At 44.7% G+C, this 17866-nt stretch overlaps 3 protein-coding genes across 3 annotated transcripts; 2 read left to right on the top strand and 1 right to left on the bottom strand.

The window, feature by feature from the left end:
- Positions 5570–6620, top strand: LOC8057189 (uncharacterized N-acetyltransferase YoaA). Its single transcript, XM_002466658.2, has one exon. The coding sequence runs from the start codon at positions 5667–5669 to the stop codon at positions 6459–6461; it is 795 nt and encodes a 264-aa protein (XP_002466703.2). The 5' UTR covers positions 5570–5666; the 3' UTR covers positions 6462–6620.
- Positions 6699–7786, top strand: LOC8056752 (uncharacterized N-acetyltransferase YoaA). Its single transcript, XM_002466657.2, has 2 exons — positions 6699–7254; positions 7358–7786. Exons 1-2 carry the CDS (start codon positions 6856–6858, stop codon positions 7556–7558), a joined length of 600 nt encoding a protein of 199 aa, XP_002466702.1. The 5' UTR covers positions 6699–6855; the 3' UTR covers positions 7559–7786.
- On the bottom strand, positions 9652–13273 carry LOC8057188 (protein MARD1). The gene is made up of 3 exons (XM_002464070.2): positions 12782–13273; positions 11759–12647; positions 9652–10121 (listed from the first exon to the last, which is right to left on the bottom strand). Exons 2-3 carry the CDS (start codon positions 12619–12621, stop codon positions 10040–10042), a joined length of 945 nt encoding a protein of 314 aa, XP_002464115.1. The 5' UTR covers positions 12622–12647; positions 12782–13273; the 3' UTR covers positions 9652–10039.

Here is a 17866-nt window from a genome sequence, read left to right as displayed (position 1 = left end):
CTCCCCTCCACACCCCAATAATATGTTACCACATCAAATTTGGTTGCATATACTCCTTCATTTTTAAGTATCCTTATGGTATTCGTGCTAGTCAAAGAAAATACTAGCAATATTTATATCTCTAAATAAAGTTTATTATAAAAATAGATTCAATGTATCTAATGATATTAATTGTGTATCATAAATATTAATAATTTTTTTGTATATGCGGTCAAAGTTAAATATGTTTGACTACTCGAGAAGTGAGAACGACAGTTAAAAAGAGATGGAGAGAGTATGTAACAAAGAAATCAAACTAGGAACAAGATTTCATAGGTACAACAGAGTGTGAGAACTCTTCCATGATCGATACATATACTTTTGAAATGTTCTATAGGACAAACAAACGATGATGAGATGTTAAAGCAGGCAATAGCCCATAAGTAAACATCAACAAACAAAAATTAATAAGCACAATCGAAGATAATGAAAACGACATAACGATATAGCAAATGCGCATGAGCAAGAACCAAAAGTGCAAGAAAATCTAGTCTATAGAAAGTAAAATTGAATGACGAGGGTGATCATATCATATCCATCGTCAACCTAGACCCGACCTTGGCAGGCCTCCGCGGTGCGGGGTCCTACGGGAAGGACACCATCGCAGATGGGGTACATCCGCAGGATGTTGTGGATGTCGAGTCCTGCGACACCGAGGCTGCGCTCTTTCGCCACACGGCAAAGGCAAGGGACCTTCACCGCCTCGCCAAATAGACCTTCTCCATTGATGCCGACCGCGCCCACCACCCCCTCGCAGCACATCTCGTTGGGATGCTCCAGGTCGCCGTCGCAGTACCAACCGATGTACCAAGCAAGGAACTCCGGGTCACATGGTTCCCCCACCTTGACTCCAGAGATGCACGCGCCGGAGAGAAGAAGGCCAATAATGAGAAAAATGACAATAAGGAGGTGGTGCTGGAGGCCGCAGGAGTGCTGCATCTCCATGGGTGTGTGAGTTCTCAAGCTCTCTCTCTCAAGGGTGACGGCAAGCAGACAAGCAGTGTGCTGTATAGCTGGCAGCTTGCATTTTGCATGCTTCGGGGGTTGGGCTTTATGGAGGCAGAGGCCATCCTTATTCCTTGCTGTGCTTCATGCAAACAACGTGAGTTCACACGACTCGCATGTGAATGGAGAGTACTTCTCCTGACAAAGTTGTGCTTTGACTGTGCACTATGTACACTTGTGCTAGGCGATAGTATCTTTTATAATTTGTTAGATTTTGTTGTTATAGGACGGTTGTTAAAGTAGCGCAAGTAGATGTACTAGGTGGCTGTCTATATAAATCCAGCTTCGGTGATCAATAAAGAGAACCAAAGGTCGACGTCCACTTCTGAAAAATGATTCATAGAGACATCTCTAACTTTTTTTGTTCATGCATGGTTGAGAAAGCAAACGTCCCTCAAAATGTTGAAGATGGACCTAGCATAAAACCCGTCCATAAAATCAACTTTTAGAGACAGTTCACAAAAAGAACCGTGCTTATACCATGTTCCTCCTTACAACGTAGAACTCACTGGATTTTCAGGGACAATTAAAGAGGCCTGCCTCTCATGCAAAAAAAAAAATCTTAATAACATTTTTCATATGAAGACGGGTAAATGTAGACTTTTTTATATAAAGAAAGTTTAATGCTCAAAAGGAATCTAAAACTTTAGAGGTGGCATCCTTTCATCTAAGATGATTTAGGAATCTAAATATTTGATATAAGTTCTTATATTTTTAAAATTTTAAATTTTAAATGAACTTTGATGGAGACACATTGCATCTTGATGTATATATCAAAACTGTAGTGTTCAACGAGATTTAAAAATTTATAGTTGACTATATTTTATTTAAAATCATTTAGGGGGTCCAAATATTCAACAAAGAAATCCTAAGACTTAAATCATGGTTTGAATCCTCACTCACAAAAAATCTCTTGGTCACAAAAAGTTTCATATTTTTATATGTTATTATCTTTTATTGTCTTTTTGAGCCCTGGTTGGTTTGTAAGGAGGCTTGCACCTAGAAACACCCATCATTTAGTTACCCTAGGGGCGAGTCTAAGTCTAGGTGTTGATCCGATACAACATTCTAAATTGTAGCTACATCGTCATCTGTTGGGACTCCTCAGCACACACATATGGGTCCTTAGCCACACTTAGACCACATAATCAATTGTCAATATTAGGATTTTGATTTTGCTTTAGATCAATCTGTCATCGAACACTCGCCGTCCTCGGTTGTGAAACCTCACTTTTGAGATCCTAACCATACATCTGCAATTGTAACCTACATTGAGATGTGTGTTTTTTAGTTCTTTCTTGTGTTCTTTGTTTTACTGGCAGGTTAGCCTTCTTGGCATTGTCAACCGAAATAGTGAAATGGTTGATAACTAGAGAAGAAATGGTGCTAAGGTTATAATATTTGATTTTTTTATTTGAAGTTGTATCAGTGTGTCAATCTCCACTGCATGTCAATCTCCACCAAAATGATAGTAATCATTACCTGATAGAAAGATCGGGAACCTCGTCCCCATAAACTGGGGAGATTAACATCAAGGCAAATGAAGCTAAAAGCCTCGAGAGTTAGCACATGCATAGGCTAGATTAGTGTATGTGCTCTTTTCTCCATGCCATTTTTTCCAGAGGATTTTTAGGATTGAGTTTTTAGTGACGCGCACACATATAAGCTATGAAGGGCCAACCTCATGCCCAAGTTTCGAGTTGTATTTGTGCCTCTTCTCGTATGATCATCCACTAGGTGATATAGTAGCCATAACCTAGTAGCTGAGGGACTGCTATTAGGGGAGCCCATATGATATATGGGCCAAGCCTCCCCTAGACAATGCTCAGCTAGTGCTAGTGTAGTGGAATATAAAACCCATCTTCACCAAGGGGTCACTTGTAAGTATCCATTGCATTATATTGCCTATATATATTGCCCAAAGGCGGCAAGGGACTCTCACCGCCCCCACTCATTTGCTTGTCTCAAAACCCTAGGTGTCTCCTCTCCATTGTCAACCTATATCTCCCTTCAAATGTTCACTTCAAATGTTCAAGGTGTAGAACATGTTATGTGGCCAAATAAGGAGCCACAACACGTTATGTGGCCAAAATGGCCCAAAAGATGACAATGCAGCGCCCTGATAGATTCTAGGTGTAGAATTGTTTCGACGATTCTCGTTGACTCTGATGAATTTTTGATGTGGGACCAATGTCATTGGTTACCTTATGAATTTATCTTTCCATCCATATGTGGTTCATAAAAAATGGAGTACATATGTGTCCTATGCATCTATTTTTTACAGGCTTCTCCTAGAGTTCGAATGGAGCCGGACTTGATATGAGTCGGACCTTCACACCCTTGCTACCTCCTAAGTCGATAGCCAAGGTGGAGGATGCGCGGGGCTTTTTTGGTGTGTTCCCCATCTCTTTGGGGGCATGCCCTAACTTCAATATGAACCCAACGTTGAATATCATGCTCATAACGACATCGTAGCACCCGGTAGAAATAACAACAACTTGATGATTTGGAAGCCTTTTTGATGTTATATTAAGGTGAAATCACATCCATTTAAAAGCTTATCAAATAAGTTTTTTCATTAAGTGTTCACTGACCTGAGACACACTCCAATTGAAGGAGTTATGACCTTCCCAATAAAGTATCATCACTTACAGGTGAACCAAAAATAAACAGAGCAACTAGTGTAAAATTATAAATGTTATATTTTGAATATATCTATGCTTTTCGATTTCACCATACCTAGAATTTTTTCCGTCATCTGCCACTAAGTAGCAACCAATTCTTAATTTTATTATTATGCAAACATAGAAACGAGCTCACCTTATAATTAGTGGTTATATTCATAGATGTCATCTCATCGTCACTAGTGTCGTTGGGCCGTTTGACTCCCAGTCCCAGCCAACGCCTGATACGCCACTGTGGCTAAGCCTGGGCATTCGGGTTATCCGATTTTTTCGGATCGAGTAGTTCAGGTAATTCAAAATTCGGATAATAAAAATTGTTATCCGATATTAGTCCTGAAAAACACTACCCGTAATTTCGGGTATCCGATAATTCGGGTTCGGGTTCGGGTATTCCCGATTTACCCGAATTTTCAAAAACAATACACTATACAAAATTTCAATAGCAATTTATATATAATTTCAGCAGGAATTTGTATAGAATTTCAATAGCATTTTGTAGAGAATAATATATTACTATCACTTGTTCAAACAAAGAGAATTATGTTCTAACAAATTGATAAGTTCTAATATTTAACTAATAACACATGATAAATACAAAGATATAGACAAATATTTGGGTAATTCGGGTAGTTCGGATACCGGGGGATACTACCCGAATTATCCAAACTAATTTTGGGTAATCAAAATTGCTATCCGAATTTAGGATCGGGTACCTCGGGTTCGGATAATTCGGGTCCGGATCTGAATAATTCAGGTACAAGTAATGAGTATCGGGTAATTTGCCTAGGCTTAAATGTGGCAGACTCTGCCTAAGGTGTAACTGAAGCCTAAGCTGTGGCAAATAAATGAACTATAAAATGTGCGTGGCTACCAACATCTATTCATGAACCAAACATTCGCTTGAATATCTGTGGCTGCACTTCATTGTTTTGCTTGGCTAAAAAGTCACAACAGAAATTATTGTTTAATAATTTATTGTAAAAAAATCACTATTGAAGATAAATTTGGCGGATAAACTTAAATGATTCTACATGTTTTGTCGGCTTGGCTCGGCACGCAAGCTGGCGGGTCTTCGACTCCAGTACCTTCTCGCATATTAATAACGGGCTCATCTAAAGAAATTATGGGCTGTATCTTTTCTAGTTTTGAATTTCTAATAATGTTTTCTTGCTAACACGACAGCTAAGCTATGAAAATCATTTATTTAAATTTTAGAAGGGTCGGAACTGGCCTAAGGGCACTCACAATGTAAGACTCTATCACAGAGTCCAAGACAATTAATTACATGTTATTTATGGTATTTTGCTGATGTGGCAGCATATTTATTGAAGAAAGAGTTAGAAAAAATAAGACTCCAAGTCTTATTTAGACTCTAAGTCCACATTGTTCGAGGTAATAAATAACTTTAGACTCTATAATAGAGTCTGCATTATGAGTGCCCTAATGCGGTTATTAGACTATCTCCAACAATCCTCACCCAAAATACAAGACCCATTTGTCCTTTGGATAGCGCTACAGGTAAAAGGTTCCATACCTATTTTTAGTCTTCTCCAACAACAAGACCTAAAAGACAACACTCTCTGCAAATGGGTCTCGAGGAGAGAGGATACCCAAATTTGGGTTATGCCTCTCCTGGTACCCAAAGTGGGTCTTCTGTATAGGTTCTCTGTTGGAGGCTATAGGTATTGTGTTGGAGACCCATTTTGGGTTTGGGTTTCCAACTGGCTCTCCCGTTGGAGATAGCCTTATATGAGATAGCAAGCAGAAACCATGCTGACGTGTACCGTACCGCAGCCCCAAGAAACAATCGTTTATAGGCGGCGGCGCGTGGTCTCTGAATGCTCAAGTCAACACCATGGACCACTAGTACTACTGTACTACACCTCCGTCGTTTCTGGTCAAGCTTGGCTGCTCAATCAAGAGACCAAGACCGGCTACATGCATGCCTTGCCTACATATACACAAGCACAATCGAGCAGACACGCCGGAGAGTTTACGTTAAGTGACAGCCGGCGAGCTCGAGCTCGAGGCGTTGAGGTGACGATCGAAGAGGAAGAGAGCATGGAGGTCCAGCACCAGCACCAGCAGCAGCAGGGAGAGGGAGGAGCCCCTGCCCCAGCGGCGGAGCTCGAAGTCTCCCTCCGCGAGTTCACGCTGTCCGACGCGGACGCGGAGGCGTTCATGTCGTGGGCGTCGGACCCTCGCGTGGTCCTCTTCCAGCGCCGCGACGCCTACGACCACATCGACCAGGCCCGCCGCTACATCGCCGACCACGTCCTGCCGCACCCGTGGTACCGCGCCATCTGCGCCGGTACCAGCGCCGGCGCCGGCGCGCCCCTCCCCGTGGTCGGGTCCATCTCCGTGAAGCCTGCTGCCCCCGCCGAAGCCGACGACGACGGGCGGCTGTTCAGGGCGTCCGTGGGGTACCGCGTGGCGCACGCGCACTGGGGCCGCGGCGTCGCCACGCGCGCGGTGCGGGCGGCGGCCGCGGCCGTGTTCGCGGCGTGGCCGTGGCTGCTGCGCCTGGAGGCCGTGGCCGACGTGGACAACCCGGCGTCGCAGCGCGTGCTGGAGAAGGCCGGGTTCGTCAGGGAGGGCGTGCTGCGCAAGTACATCCTGCTCAAAGGCCGGCCCAGGGACATGGTCATCTTCAGCATCGTCGTCGATACGGATACGGATACGGACCGTCGCCAGCAGCAGCAGCAGAGTGACAACAAGCCCGATGGGCCGTAGATGATGGGCCGCGATGCTATGCTCTTCCTGGCCTTTTGCTGTCGCGTATCATGTGTGTGAGTGATACATAATTTGGGAAAAAAAAAAATATGAACAGACGTACCACCGTACTATATGAATTGGAAAGTCAAAAGAAGAGCAAAATAAGATGATTCGGTAGTGCGTGCAGTGCAACGTTGTTAATTACTCGAACAATCATGTTCTTATCCAAATGACGATTGACGACCGACCGATTGACCGCGACACGTACGTTTGACGCGAATCGCAACACATCAAAGTCGCACCTACGGTTGCAGCGATCGATCGATGCGCACACGCCTGCCTGGGCCTGGGGCTGGGACTGGGAGGCCAAATTGAGCAAAGCTCCGTCCTCCGTCGGAGCCGAGCAACGACGATGGACGAGCCAGCCGGCGACGGCGGCGTGCACGGGCAGCGACGGGACGGAGGGCGGCAGCACGCGCCGGCGGTGGTGTCGCTGCGGGAGCTGAGCCTGGCGGACGCGGACGTGGACGCCTTCATGTCGTGGGCGTCGGACGACCGCGTGATGCGGTACCTGGTGAAGCGGCCGCGGTGCGACACTCGAGAGCAGGCCGTGGCGCAGATCCGGGACACCGTGCTGGGCCACCCGTGGTTCCGCGCCGTCTGCGTCGGCGGCGGCGACGGCCGCCCCGTGCCCGTGGGGCAGGTGTCCGTGTGGCCGTACGCCGACGAGGGAGGACGCAGGGCCAACATCGGCTACGCCCTCGCGCACGACCAGTGGGGCCGGGGCATCGCCGTCGCCGCCATCAGGATGGTACTGTAACTAGCAGCTCGGTGTTCTAGCTTGGTCATGGCGTCGTTTGTGAATCGTGATCGTGTCAGTGTCTCCATGATGCCGCCCCCGTGCTGCCGTGCAGGTGGTGGGCAGGGTGTTCGACGACCTGCCGGGGCTGGAGCGGCTGGAGGCGGTGACGGACGTGGAGAACGTGCGGTCGCAGAGGGTGCTGGAGAAGGCCGGCTTCCACAGGGAGGGGGTGCTGCGCCGCTACATCGCCGGACGCGGCGGCGAGGCCAGAGACGCGGTGATGTATAGCTTCTTGTCGTCCGACCGTGCGTGATCGACTCGGTGTCGTACCGGGCGCTGATAGCTATGCCACCTGAACATGGTTGTCTGTTCGGTGATGTGCGTTCCAGAATTTGTGTATTGCAACTTGGTAGTGACGGTTTTATTACACTACAAAGAAACAATCAATTTCCTCGGGTGGAATGACTAGGCATGGTGTTCAAGCTTAATTGTACTATTGTGTAGTACTACAGTCCATTACTCCATTGTCCCCGTCAGCTTACATCTTTGAGTGCAAGTGGTCACCACATGCAGTTCGATGACTTTTGGGTGCAACCGTGCAACTCATCAGGAGTTCAGGACATACAACTTAATTTAATTTAACATCAATCAAGGTTATAAAAATCCCTGACTTCGAATTCTAGCCAACACCACTTCATTATGTCTATACGGAGTTCTGCGTGAAGCTAATACACGGTATTGGACGGACCAGATGGCTTTGTCCATGTTTCTGCAATATTTTTGTGAGAACATAGCATCTCTTAGACAGTACACACGTATGGCATCCCTCTAGCTCAGGTGGCACCAGGCCTCCAAAACCTCACCGGCGTGAGCCCGTCAACTGAACAAGAACAAGCACCATTTTCTGGTGATCGAAGTACAGAAGGTGCTGTTATGTGTAATCTTTCAGATTTTTTCCCTTTCTTTCTTTGTTTCTTGAGAAACAGGCCCAGAATGTATTTGTTTTGTTATCTTTCAGTCAATAAAATCCAGTAGGGGGCAACCCCTCCTGATTAAGATAAAAAAAAAACAGAAGGTGCTGTTACCAAAAAGGGGGGGGGGGGTACATAATAGTTAGTTAATTACGGAAGGCGTGTGAGTGAGAGAAATGCTTGTTTTGTGTAATACGCAGCCCCAGAATTTGTATTTGCTAAGTACAAGTAACCTGTCACTTGACACATTTTATACTCGGGTGTCATCAGAGAAATAATAGAGGAATCGTGTAGCTCCAATGGATGATATAGACAGGGTATCGGAGTAGACCAGATGACCTTGTCAACATTTCTGAAACATTAGTTTGAGAATGTTAGCATTTCTTAAGTAACGTTCAACATCATCAAGTACGAGTATTTCAGGCTTCTGAATAATGCTAGTCTGTCGTACTAGTACTTCATAACAAATGACCTGAAATGATCAGGAATTATTTGACCCATTAAAATATTTGTCCTCATATATTCTCTTCCATGAATACCGAGAATCTTATCATAGGTGCAATTAGCTGTCCGGAGGATTTTTTGTTTTTTGATAATTCTGTCCAGAGTTGATGGCCTGGCTTCAATAAACTGACGCCTTCATTTTAGAGAGAGTGACACACTAGCAAGCAGGAGCAGATGAAGTTAAAGCTGCATCTTTCACTGAGCCAGACCGGCCATACTGATGATCCCAAAGGTCACCCTATCACTCTACCAGTTTTTGCCCAAACGGCCGGCCACAAGCGTCCATCTGAATGTCTCCCAGAACAGTTCCAGGGTCAAAAGCTGCAGCGTCCTTTGCCATGATTAACAACTGCTAAAGCACGAGCGCTTGATTCATTCACAATAATTTCATACGCTGTGTGTGCCGACGCCAATAATGCAGTAGAGTAGTAGGAGTAGCAGCAGCAAGCAAACCAAAAGCAGGAGGAAAGGAAAGGAAAGCGAAGAGAGAATCAGACCGTCCGCTGGGCAAAGCGTGGAGATGAACTCATTAACAACGCCAGGACAAATCACAATCAGCTAGCATAGCATCGGTCCAGCACACTCCCTCCCAGGGCTCCATCCAATCCAATTACAGAAAACACCATGATGATTAGGGGGGTTGTTGAGATGTTAGTATACTTGTGGGGGGGCCTGCAAGTTTATTACAAGTGATTGGCTGGCTGGGCTGCTGGTTGGCCGGCTGGCCCCCCATGAGCTAGCCTAGCTGCTACACCAAGCTCCAGCTCCACCCTACCCCTTCTTTAGCACCCTGAATCACTGAAAAAGTCAGTGTTTCTTTTTTAATTCTGTGCATCATCCTTTTGGAAAATACTGCTGGACAGTACAAATCTGATTCTGATGGATTACCAAGCACAGAATGTGATGATGGACATATAGAAACAGGGCAAAGGAAGCTAAGTTTTTTTTTTTCTTTCAATTTACTTCAGAATCCACTCTGAATGAGTGAGTCACATGGACAAGCATTCGAAGAAGCACAGAACAGGAGCATCATAGCTGGGAACTAACTGGGAAAGTTGCATGAACAAGAAGCCCAGGTCATCAATCTTCAACCTCTTACAAAAGTGGGCGCCAAAGGTCTTTAATCCGCAAAAGACTAAATCATTCCCTCCTCCTCCTCCATGACCAAAAACAGCATGCAATCTCGCAAAGGTGACAGAACGAAAGGAAACAAAAGAAAGGGGCAAAAAAAGAAGAAGAAAGAAATCTCGTCTCGGTTATTCAGGATCATCATGGCTTCTCTTCTCCTCCACTAACACACCCTCCTTTCCCTTCATCGCCTAGCGCAAATTGTCCACTGCTTCGTCGAAAAGCATCATCTCCTGGTACCGGCACTCACTGCTGCAGAATGCTTTATCACCTCTGGAGAAAAGAGAGACAAAAAAAGGAACAATTATATCATAACAGAACAGTGATGACCTAACTGATTGGATTATAAAACGCGTACAGCTTTTCGAGAGAAGCGCTGCTCACGCTACGTCTTTGTGAACAGCACAGGCACAAATAAAAACTACTGTGCTCGAGGAATTAGAGAACCAGAAAGATGCGAACCAAAAATGTTTTGGGAGCACATCTCAAAGCTAGCGTTTAGCACTCCCATAGTCCCATGGATCATCATACACAGCAAGCAAGGAAAAACGAGAACAAGACAAGGCGGAAATCCCTTTCGCCGTCTTATCCAAGCAAACTCGGTATATCTTTTTGGTATCAAGAGGCTGTCAAATTCGCAGCTACGATGTTGAAACTTTTGTTTTGTCGATGATGGCTGGTCCTGCCATGGTCAGGAGTTAGGAGTAGGAGCACCAAAACCAGCACGGCTTGGGACGTGGACCTCATTTAGCAACATCAATGGGTGCAAATTAATTTAAAACCTTGCAAATTGTCAATATATAAATCCCTACCATAGGATAATGAACTCCTTTGTGTAGTTTTCGATGTGAAAGTGAAACGTAACAATCTGGAATTCTAAATCTTATAAGCAGCTGCTCCAAGTAAACATACAAAGGGACCCCTTGATGCACGGTGGCACTGTATTTTAAATATGTGGCTTAAACAAGGAGCAAGTTTCCCTTGAAAGCAACAGGGAATCGAGGCGTCACAATCTCAAATGGCCAGCAACATGTTTCCGATGAGCAGTGTATAGTAATAAATTTAAAAGGGGTATCAAACTATCAGTGAACATTGGTCACGTTAAAGCTGATATAATCTTGATAAGATCCACTAAATATGTACTGTATGATCCACACTCCAATCAGAAAGTCATAAATGACTCCATCGTTAGAACTACTCACAAGGTCCCCCAGGCAATGATGAAAGCCATCTTCGTGTCAAATAACAGTACATTATCAAAACTCTCCAGGGCACTGCTTTTACGGTACAGTAAAGGAACTCAACATTGCTATTGCTAGCCTAAAAAAATGTCCTAACCCGCCTTCGCTGTTGATGGGATTTTTTTAACTAGCCTAAATTCACTCCTATAGGGTGTCATGTGTCAAACCTATTTCAATTCACTTATTATCATCTAAGCAAGAGTTATGAAATCGGCATTATTTTACATTCCTGGGTCACTAATGGGAAAAATATTACACTGTGAGAACACAGGGTGCTGTCCATTTTAGTACAGGAAGCTAAATTCTTATAAACTGGTAACACATATACTGCGTGTCTGAATGTGTTATTTTGGTTTTGTTGTTGTGTGGTTCAGATCTAGCAGATCATGTTATCAAAGGTGCTGTCTTAACTCCTAACATCAAAAGATTCATTATGTATTTTTCATTCATGCTTCCTCTAGGACAGGCAATGGTCTGACAGCGATTTGTCCTTGCTCTCATATGAACATATCATTCATGCATCTAACTTTACGAGAAAGGAGCAGATTAGTTCTGTTCTCATATGAAAATACAGCAATTTGTTCTGTTGATCTACAGTGAACCCAAATGGAATTTCATTCAGAAAATCGTTACTGTGGAAACAAAAGGAAATAAGAGATGATTACTCACCCATAGATTAAGATGTCATTGCCATGTCCGAGTTGCTTGTTGCATGCATGGCAAGAGCTCAAGAAGCCACACGTCCCGGCTGCGCCGCCGGCGACGAAGGACGCGGCCTTGTCAGCCTTCTCGAGTAGCAAATCCCCGCAGCTCTCGACGATGCAGTCGTCGAAGATGTGCGTGGTCCTCGGATTCGGTCCGCGGGAGATGACGCAGGTGTAGTCCTCCGACATGGCCATTTCCCCGGGAGGCACAACGGCCACGCCGCCGGCGAACACCCGGGCGGATGGCGAGCTCACGACCTCCGGCAGGAACCTCCTGGCCGGCGACAGCACCGCGAGCTGCGCGTCCCTGTTCTTGGCGCCGAACTCGATCGGGGAGGAGACCAGCTCGACGGCCCTGCCGGATGGGACCTGGATTCTGAGCTGGGACCCGAACACCACCTTGCCCCCGGCGACCTTGGCGTCCCCGTGGTCCCGGAGCACGTCGGCGAGGCCGACGCCGGCCGGCTCCGGAGCCACAGCTGCGTCCGTGTGCGCCCGCCGGAGGCTCCTCTCCGACAGGAACGGAGGCAGCGCGGAGCAGCAGAACTGCTTGGTCTCGAGAATGGAGGTGGGGCTCACCGCTGACGAGGGGCCCTCGAAGGACCCGTCCAGCAGCAGCCCGGCCTGGGGCGGCAGCGCCATCGCCACGAACGGCCTCGGGGAAGGGAACACAGGAGCGGCAGCAGCAGAAGAGGCGGACGAAGGATGCCTCGGCGATTGGGCGGCAGTGGCCGCGGGGAGCTCAGCCATGAGGCCGCCGCCTGGTCCTCCTTGGTTGGCACCGGCACCAGCACCAACCGCCCTGCTTCTCGATCTGTTGCGCAGCATGGCGGGCGCCTCGGGAGCCTCTGCTTCTGCGTGAGTGTGAGCAGGCAGGCGATGCCATCAGCAATGATGAAAGGAAAAAGATGGCAACTTCTGCGACCGCTTTTGTTGCGTAGTCGCTTTAAAGAATGAACAGAGACGGCGCAGAGGCCAAAAAGCTCACCAAAAAAGAAAGCGGCCTCCTCCTTGTCCTTGGATGGATCAAACTCCGGCAGTAATGGCCGCTCCTACCACATTGCCCCGTCCTCGGATCCGATCAGAACCCCCAAGATTTCTGTTCTCTGTTCCTTCTGCTCTTTCTCCCCTCAAGTAACGGGCAGTAAACTCACTCGAGGAGCCCGCCGGGGACAGGCTCCGATCAGGGGAATGGGAAGGTAAGGCAACCAACGAGAACGAGGAAGGAATAGCGGACGGAAATCAGTGGAAACAACCACCGGGCCGGGTCAAAGAATCTCGCCGGAAACCGCCGCCGGATGGAAAAGCCCCCGAGTTGGAGAGGGAAAACCCCGGAAAGGCGCCTCCTTCCTGCTCGATTATGCGGTTCTTGGGTGCTGGGTGGGGTTAGGGTATTTATACATATACAAGCTGGGAGCCTGGGTTTGTTTCCTCTGCTAATCTCTCTTTCCCCCCGTGGGGAATGGGGGATAACTGTTCTTGAGCAGCAGAGACCAGAGAGGGGTTTTCTTCTTCCTCCTTCCGCTAAGGCCTTGTTTAGTTAAAAAAAATTTTGCAAAATTTTTCAGATTTTCCGTTACATCGAATCTTTAGACACATACATTAAATATTAAATATAGATAAAAATAAAAACTAATTACACCGATTGCTCGAAATTGACGAGACGAATCTTTTGAGCCTAGTTAGTCCATGATTGGATAATATTTGTCAAATACAAACGAAATAGCTACAGTGTCGATTTTGCAAAATATTTTGGAACTAAACAAGGCCTAATCCACTTCTCCGTCTCTCTCCCAGGGGAGGGGGGAAGGGGCGCACGCGCTCATCTCCAATCAGACTGGCAGCAAAGCAACAGGTCGTCAGGATTTTTGGTATTTTTTTTCCGGTCGAGTTGAATTCACGCTGATTGGCTCGTTCAATGTGACGCTTGTTGATTATGCGAGTGCAATGGCTTAATCACACCTTGTTAATTGCGGCATTTGTGATAGTACAGTCTTGTACGGTAAGCCGGGCGCAAATGCTTCGTGTGGTGAAAAAAGCTATCCGTGAACTGGCCTAGCTTTTAGCTAAAAACTTTTCGTCCCATCACATTCGAATATTTAGACACATATTTAACTGGGTCTAGCTTTTAGCTAAAAACTTTTCGTCCCGTCACATTCGAATATTTAGACACATATTTAAAACATTAAATATAGATTAAAAATAATTAATTACACAGTTTGTATTTATTTTGCGAGATGAATCTTTTAAGCCTAATTAGTCCATAATTAGACACATATTGCTATAGTTATAAATATGCTAGACTATCCAAAAACTTTTTTTCACGAATTAAACAAGAACTTAGACATTAAAAGATAATCTAGCTTATATAAGGTCCATGAGGGGAAAAATACTCTCGACCATGTTCCCTGCTCTTGTCATTAAAATTAGAGGGCCCTTAAATCCCCTCCCCTTCCCCCTCCCTTCCCATGTTCCTTCGGGTATCATTAGATTCATCGTTGTCTCTCGCATTGTACATGTCCGATCCGCCATCGCCCGCTCCTTGTGTACTCGGCATCAGCCTCAATCACCCATGTTGGTCTCTCTGCAATGGCTCCTCTCTTTATCCTCCATTCTCAACATCTACCACTTGCGCCTGCACCAACCTCTTCCATCGTCGCGGTTGCACCAATGAGGAGGGTGGGGACTCATTTTCTGCGCCTAGACAGTCTCCTCACGATGACTTCTCCATTCATGGCCTCCACCACACACACACCCGCACTGATCTCCTCACACTCATGCCCTCCACTGCCACACTTGCACCCATGGGGATCGAAGGAGCGCAGGGACTCGCACAGGAGCCGGTGTCATCAAGGCACCGAGGAGGAGGGTTATGCGATAGACGGAAGAGAACGGGCCGTGGTGCGGGGTGGTGGTGCCGATGACAGAAAAAGTGAGAGATAGAAGGAAAAAATAATAGTAATAGTGTGACTGACAAATGGATCAAGGAAGTAGAGATTTTGATTTAAGGATTGTTGCTGAAGTCGAGCCAGAAACAAAGCTCTCAAAAGTAGAGGAGCTCTCGAATTAAAAGTAAATGCTTTAGAGGCCCATTATTTGGGATGCTCTCAATCACGAAAAGGTTAGATAGCAAAGATCTTAATTTGAAAATGTAGCAGTTATTTACCAAATCTACCGGCGACTGGTTCCTAGATTGATAAAAAGAACTACTTGCCAAAAACAATACCCCTACATCTTAAAATAATTGCACATAGAGAAATCAATTTTTTTGAAACATGGCCATATATATTAAAATAGTAGAAAGCATAGTTTGACAAATATTTACATGAGTTAAAGAAAAAACAAAATACAGGAGGAAACTAAATTATTTCATTTTCTAGCATACATCTCTACATCTCATGCCCTAGCAGCAATAGGTGGACGATGTCCTGCTTGATCATAATGACAATCTGTAGAGGTGTAAGAGTAGTGTGATTAAAGACTTTTCTACATTGTTCTTTCTAGATATTCCAAATCATGTAGTAAATATTGATTTGTACCTGTTGTTTTGTCAAACCTCTTGTCCTTGCCTTCCACCATTCTTCGGGACCGTGAGATACCTAGAGAATCTTAATGGACATAAGCTAATAAAAGCTATTAGATCACATACAACACGTCTCCTCGAGTCGTCTGCGTCTCATAACACTTTCAAAGAACCCCCTAGCGAGCAGCAGTCCGACCGAGCTAGGTCATCGTCTTGCAAAACGCCGGTTTTCAGTCCATGCTCTGAGAAATCGTCAATGTGTTGTAGAGCATATTTTCTCCAAGTAACAAATAAGCCGATCTCGTGTGAGCGTTGCCTATTCCCTATGCTCTCCTTGCCTTCCCATTCTATTCTCACCGTAGAAGCACGCCATGGAAGAGGAGCCAAAGAGGTCAGCGATAACATGACCGTCCAAGGGCATGACTGATGGCACGGCCGTCGAATGGCGTGGTGGTGGCATGGTTAGCTTGGGCCGGCCATAGCTTGGTTCTAGGTGAAAAATGCAACAAAATATAAATGATAAATAAATTAGGATTTATATAAAGTTCAGGATTTCGAATACAGAGTGATTTGTTAATTTATTCTATTTTATATGCATTTTATAAGTTTCGGGTGATTTGCATGGTCTTTGGGGGAAAAAAGAACGTTCTTCTATTTTTTCCAAAGTTGATCAAAGATGAAAGTTGCAGATAGTTAAATAATTTCTCGCTTCTATTCATGTTTGATCATGGATAGATGGAAGCATAAAACAATCTGTAGATAATTAAACATGCAACTCTACAAGCTATTTGTTATTTGTCTATGTATAATAAAGTAGAGAAAAACTTATAGTCAACAAACTGTTTGTGGGTTGTATATGTTCTTAACCAATTTCTTTTTGTTAGCAGCTAATAATTTAGTATATATTGTGGTCTCAAACAAAAGAAGTAAACGAGGCTCCCAACTCGACTCCATGTTAGTCAAGGCTACACATGCTAGAGAAAAAAAATCTAGAAATTTTCTAAATAATTAGAAACATTTGACTTTTAGTTATCAGAAGTTGCATGGTGGATGAGGTAGATGTTACGATTGTTTTTTCCTAGGTTGCAACTTGGTTGCAGACCGCTTTGGATCAAGTGATCAAGGGCTATGCGGGACAGTGGTGGTAACTCGTCTCCGGGTTAGCCGTTGCAGGAATGCAGGGAACATGCGTTTTTCCGACTGTCAGGATTTTTGTTTTGCATGAGGTTAAAAGATACTCAATTCACCCCAAATTATAAGACGTTTAACTTTTCTAACATCAAATTTGATCACTCATCTTATTCAAAAATTTTGTATAAAATATCACTTTTTTTGCCGTGGCTTGGTTTATTAATAAAAATTCTTCAAAAATGATTTAAATTTGAGTATGTTTGCATAATTTTTTTAATAAGATGAGTGGTCAAACTTGAGGTCAAATAAGTTAAACATTTTATTATTTAGGATGGAGAGAGTAAGATTTATTTCAAACAGATTTGTCTGCGAATATAAGCTTAACTTTATGGGTTATCCTATTTACCATGTTTTCTCGTAAATTTGCTCTGCATTTCTTTGTTTTTCTGTGTGTCGTTTTATATAGTAGAAATCATATTTTGGAAAGTATTTACAGGACTAAAAGAAAACAAAATACAGGAAGAAACTAAATCATTGTATTTTCTAGCATACATCCCTACATCTCAGCCCCTAGCAGCAATAGTTGGATATCATGTTTAATTATAATGGCAATCGCAGAGGTATGGGAGTAGTGTGACTAAAGACCCTTCTACATGCGTTCTTTTTAGATCATGTAGACATTGATTTGTAGTTGTTGTTTTGTCAAACCTCTTGTCCTTGCCTTCCACCATTGTTTGGGACCGTGAGATCCCTAGAGAATCTTGATGGACCTAGCTAATAAAAACTATTAGAGCACATAAAACACGTCTCCTTGACCTTGAGCCATATGCGTCTCATAAAGCCATTCTTAACAGGATACAATTTTCAAGACTATCACGTTAGTTTTTGTGTCAATAACTCAATCTAAGAACAAGTTTCATCTAGATAAAACTCTTGCTATCTCTCTCTTTCATAATTAACTTGTCAATTTAGCAAATTTGCTGATGTGTCACAACATTAAATGAGAACGAAACTCGTTTGAAACCTTCACCGGGATTGGCTAACAATTGTAGAAAACTCCCTCACAAGTAGCGGTCTGTAGGAGTCGTCTCGTGAAATGCCGGTTTCAACCATGCTCCAAGAAATCCACAATGTGTTGTAGAGTGTCTTCTCCGGACGATAAATGGGCTGGTCCTGTGTGGGCATTCGTTCGCTTGTCTTATAAACCGTACTTTTTCTGCCAGTCAGCTGTATTTTTCTCTCATAATAAATCAGAAACAGTACTTTCAGCCATGTGCAGCTGTGCTCTCCATGCCTCATCCTATTCTCACCGTAGAAGCACACAATGAAAGAGGAGCCAAAGAGGGCAGCGACCAGCGATAGCATGACCGTTCCCAAGTTTGTGATCTATCTAAGCAAGGGGCTGATGGCAAAACTAGA

This window comes from Sorghum bicolor, chromosome 1, assembly GCF_000003195.3.
Source record: "Sorghum bicolor cultivar BTx623 chromosome 1, Sorghum_bicolor_NCBIv3, whole genome shotgun sequence".
Taxonomy (NCBI): Eukaryota; Viridiplantae; Streptophyta; class Magnoliopsida; order Poales; family Poaceae; genus Sorghum; species Sorghum bicolor.
The sequence above is the reverse complement of the archived record's forward strand: the minus strand, read 5'-3'. Positions and strand labels throughout refer to the sequence as shown.